Below are 17,602 nucleotides of genomic sequence, written 5' to 3'. Positions count from 1 at the left end.
TAGTTTATCATAGATAGATAGATAGATAGATAGATAGATAGATAGTAATTTTAGTATGCATGTATATATATATATATATATATATATATACATACATACACACACTTATATAGATTACATATATATATTGTATACTACTTATTAATATTTTTGAATTAGATTATTTTTATAAATATAAAATTTTATTTATAAATATTCTTATATTTTCAGTTTTCATTTTATTTTTTTAGTAATTTTGTTATGTGCTTTTATCATTTTTATTTTATTTTTTTCTCTTAAAATGGTCATTTAAGTTCTTTAAAGTTCTCCGTCTTATTTAGACTTAATTTAATTTCAGCATTTTTCATTTTAGCATTGACAAAAACAAATGTTAATATTTTTAGTGTTAATAAGCAATAACAACACAGATTTGTTTATTTATTTTTGCAAATTCTTATTGCAAAAATTGGAAACAAGTTGTCATGATCCAGTCAAGTCCCGCATGTGGTTTAGAATCTAATCCTGGCCTACATTTGTTCATTGCTGAATGTTTACATTTGTTCATTGCTGAATGTTTAACTCGAAACACGTCACTTTACAGAAGTAAAATATTTTAACCTACCGGCCCAGTTCTCCTCTAAAAGTAAAGTTCAAAAGAGCATTTCTTTTCTTCTATGCCGTTATGTGAAAAAGATAAGTCATCAATATTTATAACAAGAAAACTGTATCAACATGCCAATATTTGCTAAAAGCTAGTTTTGTCAACTTTTAGGAGTGTGTTAGCATATAAATGACCTCAATGCTAACAGACATTGACTAAAAAACACAATATTGTTATTCTATAGCATCTGTATGGCATCACAGGAAATGATTCAATCAGACTGACTTAGCATAAAAGTGATACACTAGTGTGCACTAGACACTGGGAGGGGTTGCAGAACCCAAACTGTGTGCATTTTTATGCCTCCATTTAGTCTGATTGCTGACTGAGTATTTCGCTGTGGTGTTTGCTGAGTTCTCATCTCCTGATGCTAATACAGTAGCTTTGGGATCAGAGAACGATTAGCAGAGACGTGAGATGTAGGGAACAGTGAGGACAGTAAAATATATGGTGGTTGCAGAGAAGTGAGGCAGAATTGGGATAGAGAGTTAAAAAGAAGGACAACGGGACAGGGAGGTGTGTGTGTGCCAGGCAGAGACTGCAGTGTGTGTCGTATATCTCTGCAGACAGCAGAACAGGACGGCATAGTAAGAGTTGCACACGACAAAACTGCATTTGCAAGGACAGATTTCAGCAATCGGATATATAATCAGAGTTGCGTATTTAGTAGCGTTTAGGCCTTCGTGATACAGACAGATTAGATATAAAGTCATAACCTTGGCTGTTTTATGAGGGCTTTGGAAGCATGAGGAGTGGTCGTGTTCAGGTTCAGTTCATTTGAACTTTTTTGCGAAAGTAATTTATTGTCCTTGTTGAGAGCACATAGTGTGGATGGGTCGTGAAAAGAAGCAGAGGTTTCATACGTCCTCTGAGCTCTATGGATCCTCATGTCATCTTTAGCCCAATGAAAAGCTTCTGCATGTGTTACGGCGTGATTACGGTATGTACAGCCCCTCCTTGTGAGGGTATACAGAACACATGGAGATTTTTTTAGTTAAAATATCAATAAAAACCTTAAAACAAGATAAATGTAGCAGAATGTAGCAAGAAAACATAAGCAAAATTACTAAGTTGTACAAACAGAAATTGTGGTCATGAATGAAGAATTAGTTCCTACAATTTATTAATTTGGTTGTTTTTGGTGAATTGTGGCTATGTTATAATAATATGTTCCACAATCAGATTAAAACAAGGGAATTAATAAGTACAACACAGTCATGATTTAACTAAAGCATGAGGATGTGTTTTTCAATGTGGTCACGATTTAACTAAAACATGAACGAGTTAATAAAAAACGGTCATGATTTCATTAAGACAAAGGAACGAATTTGTACAACATGGTCACGATTTAATGTGGTCGCAATCCAATGTAACTAAAACGAGAAAATGAATTTGACAAACGTGCTCACAATTTAACTTAAAGGAATGAACGAGTTAGTAAAACATGGTCGCGATTTAACTAAAAAATGTGGTTGCGATTTACTGAAAACAAAGTACAAGTTAAAACATGTTCACTATGTAACTAAAAGGAGGGAACTAGTTAGTAAAACATGGTTGCGATGTACCTAAAAAAGGGAACGAATTTGTATAACGCCGTCATAATTTGACTAAAATGATGGAATGTGGTTATGAAATAATTAGTAGTGGGACCAAATTCTTAATTTGGTGCTGCTATATCTGTAAATATTTTGTTGTTTTGGATGATGTGATATTGGTCTAGACTAGAGTCTAGACTTACACTGACATCTAGTGGTAATGAGACAACAACATGCCATTTCAGAAATGTGCTATTCACAATCTGTATTTATTTGATCACATATTACTTATTATAGTAGTATTCAGCTGATATTCAATGTCTGAATGGCAGCCTCTATGACACGACCAGCTCCATCTTGATATATGTGTATTTTTTTTAACAACAAATTTATCTTTAAAAATACTGATTAAGGAAATTATTTGATGTTATTTAAAGAATTTCACGATATATAAGTTATGCAGTAGATTTGGTCAAAGATGGAAAGTATAATATTGAAAAAAACTGTATTTTGTGTGTTTGCTTGTCTGTGTTTTTAGAGTCAGGACTGGAGTAAGACAGATGACAGATTGTTGCAGGCTGTAGAACAGAATGATCCAGAAAAAGTTGCCACGCTGCTGGTGAAGAAAGGTCTCTGTCCGTCCAAACTGGACTCGGAGGGCAAATCAGCGTGAGTAGACCTCTGATTTCAACTTATGACATAGTCTTGCCAAAAATATTGTAAAAAATCAAAAATCAAAAATAGCACATGAACAATGAATGAAATTGCTGAATTCACAGGTTCCATCTTTGTGCGTCTCGAGGACGGTTGGACTGTCTGGAGGTCATCCTCTCTCAAGGGGTGGACATCAATGTAACAGACGGCACTGGTAAGGTTTACCGTACTAGTTTTACTAATAGATATAGGTCTCAAAGTGATTTATTAATTTCTCTTTGTAGGGTTTAATGCTCTCCATCTTGCTGCTAAGAATGGACATTCAGATTGTCTAAAGAGGCTTCTTCAGGTAGGAGTCATCAATTACAGTCCCACAGTCCTAGAAAGAGCCAATGCTGATTTGATGCTGAAGTATAGTTATAATGTTTATTCTGTAGGAGAGGATGCCTGTTGATGCCACAGACAGTTTTGGGAGGACGTCCTTACACCATGCTGGTAATAAAAACTCTTCCAGTATTCAAACGTTTGAACATTACATTTGGACGTAACACAAGGCTGTTGTTGGTTCAGACGTTATTCTGTCTTTGTCTTTGTGCAGCTGTAAGTGGCTGCTTATCTTGCACTGAGATTCTGTGGGACTTTAAAGCCAACCTTGATGTTCAAGATGGAGTAAGTTCAATTGAACACAACAAAGTAAAAAGATTATTTATATTTGTACATTTGGCAAAGATTTTATCTGAAGTGACATTCAGGGATATACTTTTTATTAGTATGCATGTATCCATTGGGACTAGTAATGCGCAGGTCGGGTTTTTTTACAACCCGCACCCGCGACCATTAAATAGACATACTAGGCATAGTAATATAAATAATAATAATATTTATATAATATTTACAACATACATGGACTTTTTATTTTATTTTGTTTTTAATGACCCGCCCCGCAAATAAAGTGACAATTTCTTTACCCGCCCCAACCTGACCCGCGGGGTCCGCAGGTTATGAGACGACCCGCGCATCACTAATTGGGACATTAAGCAGTATCCACCAAATGTTGAGTACAGAGAGTTGAAAATGTAGTTTTTAAAAGGATTAACTTATTGTATTCTCGTAGGATGGGTCAACTCCATTGATCCTGGGTGCCCAGATGAGCAGAGTCGAACTTTGTGCCTTTCTTTTGGAACGAGGAGCCAATCCTAATATACAGGACAACCAGGGCAGGTTGGATATGCTTTAAACAGCTTGTGAACAAAATTTTTTAATTTAGTTACAATTTTATTTTATTATTATTATTTTTTAAAAATTGGAAAATACTGCATGGTTTAAATCAGTGTTGAAAATTACTAAAACGTAACGTAAAAAATAAAATCTAAATAGAAATATTTAGGATGAATAAAAAACTATAAAAATTACAAAAGTAAATTATAAATGATAATATAAAAATAAAAGTTACGCCAAAATATTAAAAGCATTACTTTTGCTGTAGTGGAAAGCCATCAGATGTGTATTTTTAATTTTAATTTAATTTTAATTCCCACTCATATTTTACCAAAAAGAAAATACCAAGAAATATAAATTAATATTATTATATATGATTAATAATACTATATATATATATACATATACACATATACGCATGTGTGTGTCTGTCATTTTAGTATTGAGATACTATTATTGCTTTTATTAATATTTTGAGTTAAAGTTTATTTTATTTCAAAAGTAGGTTTTATGGTTTTAGTTTTACTTAACTACAATTACCCTGTTATATAATTTTTTACATATATAAATATATAATGAAAATGTTTTTTGTTTCTAGTCCTTCAGTTTAAATTTAGAAATTATCATGTTATTTTCAACAGAAAAAATACATACTATATACTTTGGGGATTTCATATATTGGACATTTGGGTTTCAACTCATGTTTTTCGAGACAGATCAGCATTGATGTTGGCCTGTGAGAGTGACAGCATGGAGACTGTTGAGGTGTTATTGAAAGAAGGAGCTAATCCACACCTTACCAATGCCCTGGGGCACAACTCCGCCCACTACAGCATCACCGCCGGCAACCACAACATCACCCAGCTTCTGCAGAACCTAGGCGTTTCTACAGGTAGCCACACACACACACACATCTCGTCCTCACCTTTAATTCATTCGAGAGAGAGGGACCATCTGGTGCCTGGTGATTCTCTGATGTTTGGCCCCCATTTTCATTTCGATACGCTTGTAATCTGAGAGGAGAGACTAAAAAGCAGATGTTACGTTGGGTCAGGGGATGAAAACACAGAGAAGTTTGCTAACTCGAGTTACAAAGGCCGATTGGGAACATATGTCGCACTGAGTTGGAAATGGATCCCAGTGTTAATAAAGGGCCCCTGTGGTCGTTCCACCTGACAGAGTGATAAATGTGCTGCCTGTCTGCTTTGATGTTGCCTCTCTTTTTAATGGAACAGTGAGCATGTGGTGGTTGGGAAGATTATATACAGTTATGTGTTTAAACGTGGCTTGCAGAGTGTGTTTGGAGTGATGGTGTGTGTGTGTGAGTCTCACCGCACTGCTGTCTGTTTCTTATTTCTGTCCCATGCATTCCCAGCTGCTGAGGGTTCGAGTGAGGAGGTAATTGTCAAAAGAAACAGCCTCTCCCAACACTTTATCACATGCATACAAATAACTAAACCACAGAAAATCCTAAAGGATGGTCAGGATTATGCTGCTCTAAAATACCAATGTTTCACAAATATAGTCGATTTTATTTCTCAGCTGAGAGTAGCTTAACTGCGGTATCCAGACAGCTTGATTTAAAGGTGAAGTGTGTAATGTTCGCACCCCTAGTGGCAACGTGGGATTACAAAAATAATTTTCAATCCTCCAATATTCTGGCTGAAATTGTGGTCAGATTTACTCTTCCTCTGCAAATTTTCATTGGCAAAATATTAATTAAATGAGCAAATAATTTTCACACAACCGGTTCTAAAAACTTGTTGTTCTGACCAACAGAAAGCTGCTTGGTTTGAGAGTGACTTCTGTGTGAGTGGTGCTTTATGTGTCGCTAGTACACTATTAATAATAAACTATGGAGCTTTTTGCATGCAAAATCTTTACATATAGTTGTCTCTGCATGTTGGAAAAGAAAAAGTATTTAAACGTGGAAAAAAATGGCACACTTTCTCTTTAACATCACATAAGTGTGAACTTCACCTTTAAGAAGTCATATCAGTAGTTTGAATACAGAAGCGCATGTTGCAAATCTGACTAACACTGCTGCTGCTTTGCTTTGCTTTCTAATGTGTCCATCCTGAAACTCCGCCCACACCAGCAGGCTCCTCCTCCTCCCAATCCCCCATCAAGTGGAGCCACACCCCGTAAAAGGAAAGCCCCTCCTCCTCCTAAATCTCCTGCTCAGGTACAATGGGATTCATGAATACCATTAAATGCTATAAAAAGGAAAGCATTTAAAAAAAAAAATAATTTGTCTTAAAGGGATAGGCCACCCAAAAATGAAAAATCTGTCTTCATTTACTCACCCTCATGTTGCTCCAAAACTAGGTCTTTTTTTGTGTGGAACACAAAATGTTTTAATAAATGATCACACTGCTCTGTTTCAACATTGAAGAGGTTGTCAAGCTTGCAAAAGGACAAATAAACACCATAAAAGTATGACAGATTTTTCATTTTGCACGATCTATTCCTTTAAATGCATGGCACTGTGTCTTATTCAGTAATAATTGTATAGATTGTTCATATTTGTGCACACTTGAGAATGTTTTAAAAAATTATGAAGTGCAGTTATTCACAGTACATTCACAATGCAGAGGAAATTGCTCTTAATCTCGTTCTAATGTAAATTAATTTGGAATATTCAAAATTATTATTCTACATAAAACACACCCAAACCATTTCCATATAAAGGCTTTTGTGAAAATTTGAAAGCTTTTGATGAATTTTGATTTGTTTGTGCAAATGTTCGTATAAAGTTTTTAAACCAAAATGAGTGCATACATAGGGCCCTATGAAATCTGTTTTATTTTTTCTATTGAATTTTTACCTAACCCCCCCTCCCCCATTTTTAATTGTTTTGTATTTCGTGTTAATGATTAAATTAAATTTTTGTATTTAAAAAATGTCTAATTAATTGGAATCATGAAACTTGAATGAATTTTAATCAAGTTAGAAAAAATAAATATCATTTTAACAAATTAGTTTTCATTTTCAAATTTTCCTTTTTAATTCATATATAACTTCATATTTAAATAGCATTATTTTCCCTTTGTATTCACAGACACTAGTTCACATCACAGTTTGATCAAGTGTACAGCCCTTTTGATTTATTCATCCGAAATTTGTAAAATTTCATTAAATTCCACGTTATATTGTAAATTCCATTTTTATGACCGAATTCCACGATTCCTTCCATGTTTTCCACATCACGGAGGTCATAGGGCCCTAGTATCGTACACATGATTTTTGAATGACATCCATTGTTTTAGTTAAATATGCATGGCTTATGCTTAATAATTCTGTAGGGCCCGCCCCCTTCCTCAGACGCCTCAAGCACGCCACCTCCCCCTGTCCCCTCCCAATCACCTGACTCACAGAGCCCCGCCCCGCCTTCTCCTGCCCCCAGGACCCAACTTCCCCCATCTGAGAACCTTGTGAGTGACAACCAATATGAAAACCTTTTTGCTTATAATGAATTGTAACTGTAATTTGGCCAAAATAACCCCTAGTTAGCAGTCACAGTACATCATAATAACGTACACATTAAGTAATTTGCGCAGTATTCCATATGACCCCCTTATGACGTTGTGACTATTTCTACAATGTATGTTTGTGTGTCAGGTGGAGGATGAGGAAGTCTTTGAAGAGATCCGTAAGCTCAGGCAGGAGAGAGGTCGCCTGCTGCAGAAAATCAAGGTTCTGGAGCAGCAGCAGAGCAGCGCCACCACTGCCCTGGAGGAGGTACTGCACTTTAACTTTAATACACTTAATAGCAATTTCCACTGAAAGGGAACACAATGGGGTTTGGAACTCCTGAAAATGGTCAAATTTCAGTGAAAAGTGGCGCTTTACTTTGAGGAAAAGCTGATCGTTATAATCAGGAGTCCGAAAGAAAAAAAAGTCCTATGATGAATATGTACAAATATGCTGCACCCGTTCCTCTCAATAACAGAAAAACCACACAACAAACACAAGTATATCAGGGCCTTAAAGAGACAGTTCACTCAAAAATAAAAATATTTCATCATTTACTCACTCTGATGTTGTTCCAAACCTGTATGAGTTTCTTTTGTCTGCTGAAGACAGAAAACATTTTGTAGAATTTTGGAAACCAAAATTGTTGGCTCTAGCCACTGACTTCCATACAATTTGTTTTTCATACTATGGAAGTTAAAGGGATCACCGGGTATTAAGACATGTATAGTTTGATATAACGTAAATGATGTCTCTTATTTAAATATGTAGTAGAAAACCCTTGAAAATGTACGTTATTTTAAAAAAATCGACATTGCTTTTGGACTATGGGGGGGCGCCATTATTTTATGTGCACGGTACATTCTGCGTCGATGACGTCAAATGGTTGCACTCTGAGAGCAACTGGCGCTTTTTACCGCAACACAACTCAGAATACACAGCTCAGAAAATAAAATACTAATATGATACCACATTGTGTGGCTTTTTCAGTCAAAGGGCAACAAGAAAAGCAATGTAAGACTTCACTGCTTTCCTAATGATAATAGCAAGAGAAAAAAATGGGAAGATATGCCTGTGGACGAATAAACTTCCTAAAGACCCGCTTCTTTTTTCTCTCCACTTTAGCCCTGATGGCTTTGAGTCTTTAGTAGACCACAGCTACTGAAAGAGCTTACAAACGGCTGAGACAAGAAACGCTAGATGCCATCTGTTAGGATGTAAACATGCAGATGCTAATCATGGATTTCCCTCGAAATATCCGGCGGCGTTTACACGCCTTGTGGGGGAAAAAATTTGGTTTACACCTATACTTATATCCATCCCCACCTGTAATCTCTTTCAGTAGCTGTGGTCATTATATCAGTATTTTATTTTATATTCTATGTCTATTCCGAGTTGTGTTGTAAAAATAGCAACAGGTAGCGCTAGTAGCTCACCGAGTGCAACCATTTTACGTCATCAGAACAATGGCGCCCCCCCCCATAGTCCAAAATATGTATAAAACGATGTGATTTTTAAAAATAAGTCTTTGATGGGTTTTCTACTACACATTTCAGAAAGAGACATAATTTACGTTATATTAAGCCATACAAGTCTTAATACCCAGGGATCCATTTAATGGCTACCAGCAACTTTTTGGTTAACAGCATTATCCAAAATATCTTTTTTGTGTTTAACAGAAGAAAGAAACTAATACAGGTTTGGGACAACTTGTGGATGAGTAAATTATGACAGAATTTTTATTTTTGGGGGATCTATCCCTTTAAATTTGTTTGATTTTGTCATATACAGTGGTGTGAAAAAGTGTTGGCCCCCTTCCTGATTTTTTTTTTTTTGCATGTTTGTCACACTTTAATGTTTCAGATCATCAAACAAATTTAAATATTAATCAAAGATAACAAGTAAACACTACATGCAGTTTTTGAATGAAGTTTTTTATTATGAAGGGAAAACAAAATCCAAACCCTCATGACTCCACCATAAGAAAGAGACTGGGCAAAAATGGCCTGCATGGCAGAGTTCCAAGACGAAAACCACTGCTGAGCAAAAAGAGCATAAAGGCTTGTCTCAGTTTTGCCAGAAAACATCTTGATGATCCCCAAGACTTTTGGGAAAATACTCTGTGGACTGACGAGACAAAAGTTGAACTTTTTGGAAGGTGTGTCCCATTACATCTGGCATAAAATTAACACAGCATTTCAGAAAAAGAACATCATACCAACAGTAAAATATGGTGGTGGTGGTGTGATGGTCTGGGGCTGTTTTGCTGCTTCAGGACCTGGAAGACTTGCTGTGATCAATGGAACCATGAATTCAGCTGTCTACCAAAAAATCCTGAAGGACAATGTCCGGCCATCTGTTCGTGACCTCAAGCTGAAGCGAACTTAGGTTCTGCAGCAGGACAATGATCCAAAACACACCAGCAAATCCACCTCTGAATGGCTGAAGAAAAACAAAATGAAGACTTTGGAGCGGCCTAGTCAAAGTCCTGACCTGAATCCTATTGAGATGCTGTGACATGCCCTTAAAAAGGCAGTTCACACTCGAAAACCCTCCAATGTGGCTGAATTACAACAATTCTGCCAAGATGAGTGGGCCAAAATTCCTCCACAGCGCTGTAACAGACTCATTGCAAGTTATCGCAAATGCTTGATTGCAGTTGTTGCTGCTAAGGGTGGCCCAACCAGTTATTAGGTTTAGGGGGCAAGCACTTTTTCACACAGGGCCATGTGGGTTTGGAAAAATAACAAATCAGGAAGGGGGCCAATACTTTTTCACACCACTGTAGCAGTTATCACTAAATATCAAAATGTTCTGCAGCTAAACTCTCTGAGAGAGCGTCTGAGCGAGGTTGAGGCAGAGCGTGACCGACTGCTGGCCGAGCTGGAAGAGTTGAGAGCAGCTCAGGTGAGTGGTGTGACCTGTGACTCTGAAGACGCGGAGGACTCAGATGACATGTTGGACTTCCCAGGTGAGCCAAGAACACTTCCTGTCACAAAAGTGTGTGGAAGAGCTGGAAAAAGGCCTGGAGCAAATTAAGTGAAACTTTTCTGTTCATGTCGCATCAGGAGCAGAGAAGTTACTGTCTAAGCAATCGCGAGGTCTGGATGCTGATTCGCTGGCTGAGGGCACCTCTCGAGAGAATCCTGCCATGGTAGAGCAGCTTCGCAGAAAAGTGGAGGAACTGACCTCCCAGAATGCCGACCTGGTTCTCAAAGTGCAGGTGGAGTTTCTCTCCTTTGAACACGTATGCAGAATGCAAGCAAAGCACTAAATCGGAGCCATGCACACACACATACAGAATGCTGACCTCATTGTCTGTGTTTAGATGTGTTTTCAGCAGCTTCTTAAAGGCTATTCAGATTGGCACGATAAATATGCACTAACCACATACTGCATCTGACCTGATTCTTAAAGCCCCATATCTGCTTTAGAGATTTAAAGATGGGAACACACATGTGCACTAGTTCAACCTGATGCTGTATAAGTAGCTCAGATATAGATGTTTTTCCTTTTGTATTTTTTGCATTTTCAATACAGTCATTCTCATCTCTGTTATTTTTACATAGAAAATATACCCTTCGTTCTTAACTTGCTTTTAGCTTAATTGTAACAACAATGTCGAAAAATCTAAAAATTACCTTTTTTTTCATGAGAATGGAATAAAAAATTTAACTTTAGAAAATATATATAATCTCTTATTTATTAGGGCCAAGCACCGAATGTCCATAGGCATTTATTGTATCCGTTAGTGTTCTTCTTCTAATTATTCCACTCTGGAAATCTATGGTATCCCATAGAACCGTATGTTAAAAAAATTATGAAAATTGGCATACTGATAGAGGACAGTCCCAACATTAACCACACCAAATCTGGAGTCTTCAACTAAAACTCTCTAGCACCACCACTTGTCCAGATTTGCACTCGCGTTTGTGCTAATAACTTTTGAACCACAAGGGCTAGAAACAAAAGTTCATGAAAATTTAACCATTTGTCAAAGAGCTCGCCAAAGTGGACATGACGCTTTAGCGTATTCAGACCAAACTTGGTGTGCGTTATGACAACCATGATCTGAGGTTACCTGCACAGTTTCAGCACCGTGCCACCTAGTGGTCAGGAGGAATGAAAAATGGCTATTTTTGCTTATAAGTTCTGAATGATTTGGCCAAAAATCACAAGATTCAGTATGACATATAGAACAATACCAGTATATAACAATAATAGCCATTTTGAATTTTGACAAAAAAATCCTATTGTTTTACAACTGCATTGTTGTATCGTCAAGAAACTTATTGTGTGTCTTCAGCACCATGCCCTGACGGTACTCAAAAAAGTTTCGGGGCAGCACCACCTTGTATTAAAAAAATATAATGGAATTTCAAAAAATGCTAATAGCTTTTGATTATTATTTTTTTGCCTATTATCATGAGACTGATCTTGATAAATTCCTTGGATCATGCAGAGAACATTGATACCAATTATCCCATAATCGGCCGAACGTCCTGCCGTCCATTTTGATTTTCTCTGAAAACCTACTTTTTCAAACTCTTCCTAGACCACTGGTTTGATTTTCACCAAATTCAACTAATAATCTTCAGACCACGCTGGCAAAAATGTATGGATTTCGTGTAGATAGATGAAACAGTTTCTGTTTAACGCATGAGCAAATTTGCTGGAATGATGCCAAACTGCGTCTGAGGGCTTTGACATATTGACATTTTTCAGCCATTTTAAAATTACACTTTTCCACACAATTCCCAATTATAATCATATGTTTCATGGTCTTAGTATACAGAGTGATTATTTATAAGGCTAAAGCACAGCTGACATTGTAATAGTACTAATCAGATCAGTGTGGTACTGCATTCTGGTAAAAATAGCATGGCATGTATGTTAAGCGCTAATATGACATTCCACTTACAAAGCCCCTGTGGAAACTGTTTTGGGAACATGTGCAGCAAACTCATGTTTTCCTTTTCAAATGAGCATAGTAGAAAGTGTTTGTAGCAAATTTATCACTTACAACTGTACATTTGACATAAATCAGCCATGTTTGGGAAGGTCCTCCGAAACTGGGTTGTATTTCATTGAAGTCCAGGGTTAAACAGATCAAAGAACGCTATGAGGATAATGGCTGAGGCAACATATGGCAACTACATATTCTGTCTTTAAAAGAGAAAACCAATAAATACCTTAGTTATTGCAATTTTTTTTATCTCTATTGTGTTGTGGTCTGCAGATGCTGGAAATGTTTGAGAAGGATGACACGGATATGCAGAGCTCAGGCCCAGATTTTGTTCCCACAGCTCAGTATGAATCTTTAAGGAGAGAGTTTGAGGAACTACAAGATAAATACTCCAGAGCCGAGGCTTCAACTGAAGCCTCAAGCATCGCAGAGGATCCTGGGTAATATTTTGTAATATTGTAAAAATATTGTAATATTCTGGGTAAAAATTATGATTCAAATAGCACATGTATATTCATTTGGTGTATTTTTTTCCCGAAAGACATTTTGTTTTAGAGTTTTTGCTTATTGTCAATGTTAATATGTTACTTGTTTCTTCACTGGATTTTATCGACCTTATTTTAAACGTAAGAGTGGGCATGGCCATTTGTAACTTGACTGTGCGACGTTTCCGGTGTTGTTCGCTTCTAGTTATTTTACTTTTTCAAAAATAGTCCATTATGCTGCTTGATATTGCAGAATTCAGCTATATTGCAAAATTATTGAATGTCAATTCTAATTTTACACAATTTTTACTCAAAATTAACAAAAAATATTTCACCTTTGATAGAAAATGTTGTTGGTAGATATTGGAACTAGCACTTACCTAGAAAATAAACCTATGTAAATGAAAATTAGGAAACGTTACCATTTCTAGGCAGGGGTGGGGGAAATCAATCAATACGTTATAGTATCACATTATTTTGCTTGGCGATAATGTGTCAATACATGAACTCCAAGTTTCAATGTTTTATTATAAATTGCAAATATGAAAATATTTTGGTTCTGAATAATAAAATCAAAAATATTTTATACCAATACTGGTGCATGCAACATATGCTTGACATTCTGCTGTTGAAAAAAAAATTACACAATAATATAATTTCATGGCTTAAGTATTGTGATATTATTAGCCTCTGGTGATTCTTACTCCTATTGACAAGGAAGTTGTTGGAGTTGAAACTGGAACTTACCTAATCTAAACTAATATCACTCACATATGAATCCTGTCAAGTAATTAAAACATTTGCTTTCCTTACGGTTGTTTCCTTAGATCTGAGGAGAAAGAGGAAAAAAATCGAAAAGCTCTGAAGGAACAGCTGGCCCAAGCCCAGGTCGAGTTAGAGGAACTCAAAGAACAGATGCGTCTGGGGGTCTATTCAGTGGAGGAAGCAGGAGTGAAGCCTGAAGAGGGGTCCCCTGAGGAAGGTGTAAATCTGGAGAACCAGCAGCTGAGAGCAAGGGTGCAGGAGCTGGAGGCAGAGCTAGTTAGCAAAAAGACAGATGGGGAGGGGCTTAGTGAAGGTGACAATGACACCATCCAACAGCTGAAACAGAGGGTGACGGAACTTGAGGCAGCTCTGCAGGATAGAGAGAAAGGGAAAGGGGGAGAGGAGGAGAAAGAGACAGTTGTGAGCCTTAAAAAGCGGGTGGAAGAGCTGGAAAAAGAACTGGAGCAAAGCAAGATGGCAGGGCGCAAGGAGGGCGAGAGAGAGCCGGTAAACGGGTTGCAGGCACAGGTGGAAGAACTTGAGCGAGCGTTGAAGGAGAGCGTCCCTCGAGGTCAGTTTGAGGAGGTTCAGGTCACTTTGGGTCTTCAGCTTAACCAGCTAGCTCAAGAACGAGCCGAAGTGGCTACTCGACTCAACCAGGCCTTACTGGAGCTGGAAAGGCTCCGCCCTCAATCGCACATTGGCGAAGATGAGGACGACAAGGACCTGTCCGAGAGCTCGGAGGTTTCCATTGCTTCTGGTGAGTCCACCTGTTGTCCCTCTGAGACTCTCCAAAATAACCATTTAATTCCTGCCTTTAAATATAACTCCAATTTTTGACCAATCAGAGCACTCCCTGCACCTGTTGCCAGGCGGACGGACCTTAGTGGCGATACAGGAGGAGCTGGAAGTTGCAAGGCAAGAGGCAGCACAAGCTCTGGACAACCTGTGTGCCGAGAGAGAAAGCCGGGCTCAGGATGCACTACAGCTGAGAGATGCAATACCGCTGGTGAAACACCAGGAGACTCTGTCCGCAATAGCCCAGCAGTTAGCGCAAACAGAAAAAGAGCTGCAAGGAGAGCGGGCACTGCGTGAGCAAGCTCAAACTGAGCTCGCCAGACTAGAATCCGAGCTGCAGGCTGTGCAAAAAGACTCAGTTAGCAAGGAAGAACATGATAAAGTCAAGGTAAATTACATCAGATGCTAAAATGTAACACTGTCCAATTTGCGAATTAATCGTTCTTTGGAACCTGTTCTTTTTAATGACTCATTCAAAATGATTCACAAAGCACTCATCTGTAAGAATTGATTCACTGAAGTAAAAACACATTTGGAATAGAATAAATGCTAATACTGCAGAAATGCTTTTTTCTCTATGCATTAAAAAAGGGTGTCCATTCCTGGTCCTGGAGGGCCACTGTCCTGTAGAGTTTTGCTCCAACCCTAATTATGGAGTGTGTTGGGGCAGGTTGGAGTTAAGTTCTGCAGGACGTTGGCCCTCCAGGAGCAGGTTTGGACACCCCTGAATGGTTTCTGAGCTTGATTCTTCCTCACTTCAGGCAGAGCTAGAGCGCTCTTTAGAGGAGAGTCGGCAGAGTGCAAGAGCGGCTCAGGAGTCTCTGAGTGAAAAAGAGACAGAACTGAAAGAGCTGCGATCACAGAAAGCTTTAGAACAGGGACTGGTGTCCAAAGAAGACCATGAGGCCCAGAGACTCTCCCTACAGGCTGAGATCAACACCGTGACGTCCCAGTTAGCCAATCTAGCACGCAAGCACGAGAAGACCTGCACTGAGGTGAGTGTTGTCCTTGATGTTGTTTATGACAGTTTCCACTCCACCTGTTTGCAGATATGTTAAAAACGAGCCAAGTTTTATTAAAAAAAAAAAGTCTCCTTCCGCAGGTGTTCCAGGTGCAGCGGGAGGCTTTATTTAATAAGAGCGAGCGTCAAGTGGCTGAATCCCAGCTGGAGGCAGTTAAAAAGCAGCTGGCGGATCTTCAGGCCGAGTCCACCCACATACAACAGCTGCACCAGGACATCCAAGACTCGCAGGGGCTCATAAAGGAGAAAGACCGCAAGGTGTGAGGGGAAAAAAGTTGGGCTGTATCCGAGTATGCCTACTTCCATACTATATAAACTGATAAAACAGTAGGCAATAAGTACCTGGATGTCCTCCAGTGAGACTCTGAAGTGCACATCTAATGGACACTTGACTATCTCATGAGGTCATAGGAGAGTAGTTGTTAATAGAGTGCAGCAGTCGGGTTCTTGAAGTAAAATCCCATTCATTTTCTCAATAGGGGAATTGATTTGTAACAACAACTTATAAACCATAAAAAAGACCTAGTGTGAGCTATAAGGTTTTCAATCAATGCTATATGCATTTGTTGAAGTCATCAGTACATAATCATGTTCAGTAGTGGAATTAGTGGTGAAAAACTACATTACCCATAATTCTGGAAAAAACTCCACCAATCAGCGAATCACATCAGTAAATTCCATCAAAATAACACTTTAGTGCCTGTCCATTCTCACAGATCACTATGAATGATGTAAAAATCCATGATATGGAAATTTGATTATTTTTCTTTTTTCTTACCGTCTCGTGGCAGATCACAGAGTTGTCCAAGGAGGTTTTTCGTCTGAAGGAGGCTCTGGGGGCTTTGACTCCTCCACTGGCACGTTCTCCATCACCACCATCCTCAGGGACACCTGGACAACAGTTGGCACTGCAGAACCGTGTGACCGCATTAACACAGCAACTCCAGGTGAGCGTAGCTTTATCAGCCTTACTGAGAATTACGCGCTTAAAAATAAAGGTTCTTTATGGGCATTGTTGGTTCCACGAGGAAGCTTTAAGATCCATGGAACATTGCAAGGTTCTTTATAGTGGAAAAAAGTGGAACATTTTTAAAATGTTCTTCACATGAAGATTTTTTTTTTTTAAAGCTGTTCAAGTACAGGTTCTTTGGGGAACCAAACAAAGTTATTCTGTGGCATTGCTGTGAAGACCTTTTGAAACCTTTTTAAGAGTGTAGAAGAACCAGTTTTGCTTCCGTAAAAGACTTTGTGAAAAGAAAATTTTTTTTCTTAGTGTGAAGAACATTTTAATAATCTCAAGAACTTTTTTCCACTATAAAAAACCTCTTGCAGAATGGAAAGATTCCATTGATTTCCAACAAAGAACCTTTATTTTTAAAAGTGTGCACGTTTAAATGAATAACACGCATCTAAAGTCTTTCCTTTCATCTTGTACTCAGGACTGGGAGCGCAAACACAAGACTGTTGTTTCAATATATCGTTCTCATCTATTAGCTGCTGTACAGGTGAGACTCATAACCCAACCTTACATCTACAGGAACGTCTTATGTTACACATACCTATGTGACTGTTTATGACTTAACAGGGCCGGATGGATGAAGAAGTTCAGGCGCTTTTGCTTCAAATCCTCCGTATGACACACAAAGGTCAAAATTAGTGCTTTGCAACTGACAGCAATACAAAGAGTTCAAGTGACTGCTATACGTACCCTTGAACCGAAGTGTATCACCACTGTGCACCGCCAACAAGAGGCACTGAAACTGTGAATGAGAAGATACAATTTTGGAACATGACAGAGATGATTATATTTCCTGTATGTGATGATTTATGAGGGACAACACAGATACTTTTGTACCACATTTCAAATAAACGGAGAAATGCTGCTGACGTGCCTTTCTTTGTAACTCTCACAGTACTATATGTCAAAATTCACTTTGTGGTAAAAAGTACGTTATGATGAATTTCCATGGCGTTAAAAAGATGTGTAGCACACCACAGGTAATCTGTCTATTTCAAACTCAGCTGGTATTCAGATCTCGCACCTCC

The 17,602-nt window shown here is 38.1% G+C and overlaps 1 protein-coding gene across 1 annotated transcript; it reads left to right on the top strand.

The window, feature by feature from the left end:
* Window positions 1–1,517: 1,517 nt before the first annotated feature.
* Window positions 1,518–17,438, top strand: LOC306867333 (uncharacterized protein; the record flags this gene model as incomplete). Its single annotated transcript, XM_079412936.1, has 22 exons — window positions 1,518–1,580; window positions 2,714–2,844; window positions 2,955–3,043; window positions 3,114–3,178; window positions 3,267–3,324; window positions 3,428–3,498; window positions 3,944–4,050; window positions 4,764–4,939; window positions 5,423–5,445; window positions 6,149–6,232; window positions 7,353–7,481; window positions 7,669–7,788; window positions 10,342–10,492; window positions 10,590–10,744; window positions 12,761–12,927; window positions 13,800–14,497; window positions 14,586–14,923; window positions 15,297–15,530; window positions 15,638–15,814; window positions 16,348–16,503; window positions 16,996–17,061; window positions 17,142–17,438. 22 exons carry the CDS (start codon window positions 1,518–1,520, stop codon window positions 17,211–17,213), a joined length of 3,330 nt encoding a protein of 1,109 aa, XP_079269062.1. The 3' UTR covers window positions 17,214–17,438.
* Between the last annotated feature and the right edge of the window lie 164 nt (window positions 17,439–17,602).

This window comes from Barbus barbus (assembly GCF_936440315.1).
Source record: "Barbus barbus genome assembly, chromosome: 49".
Lineage (NCBI taxonomy): Eukaryota > Metazoa > Chordata > Actinopteri > Cypriniformes > Cyprinidae > Barbus > Barbus barbus.
The sequence above is the reverse complement of the archived record's forward strand: the minus strand, read 5'-3'. Positions and strand labels throughout refer to the sequence as shown.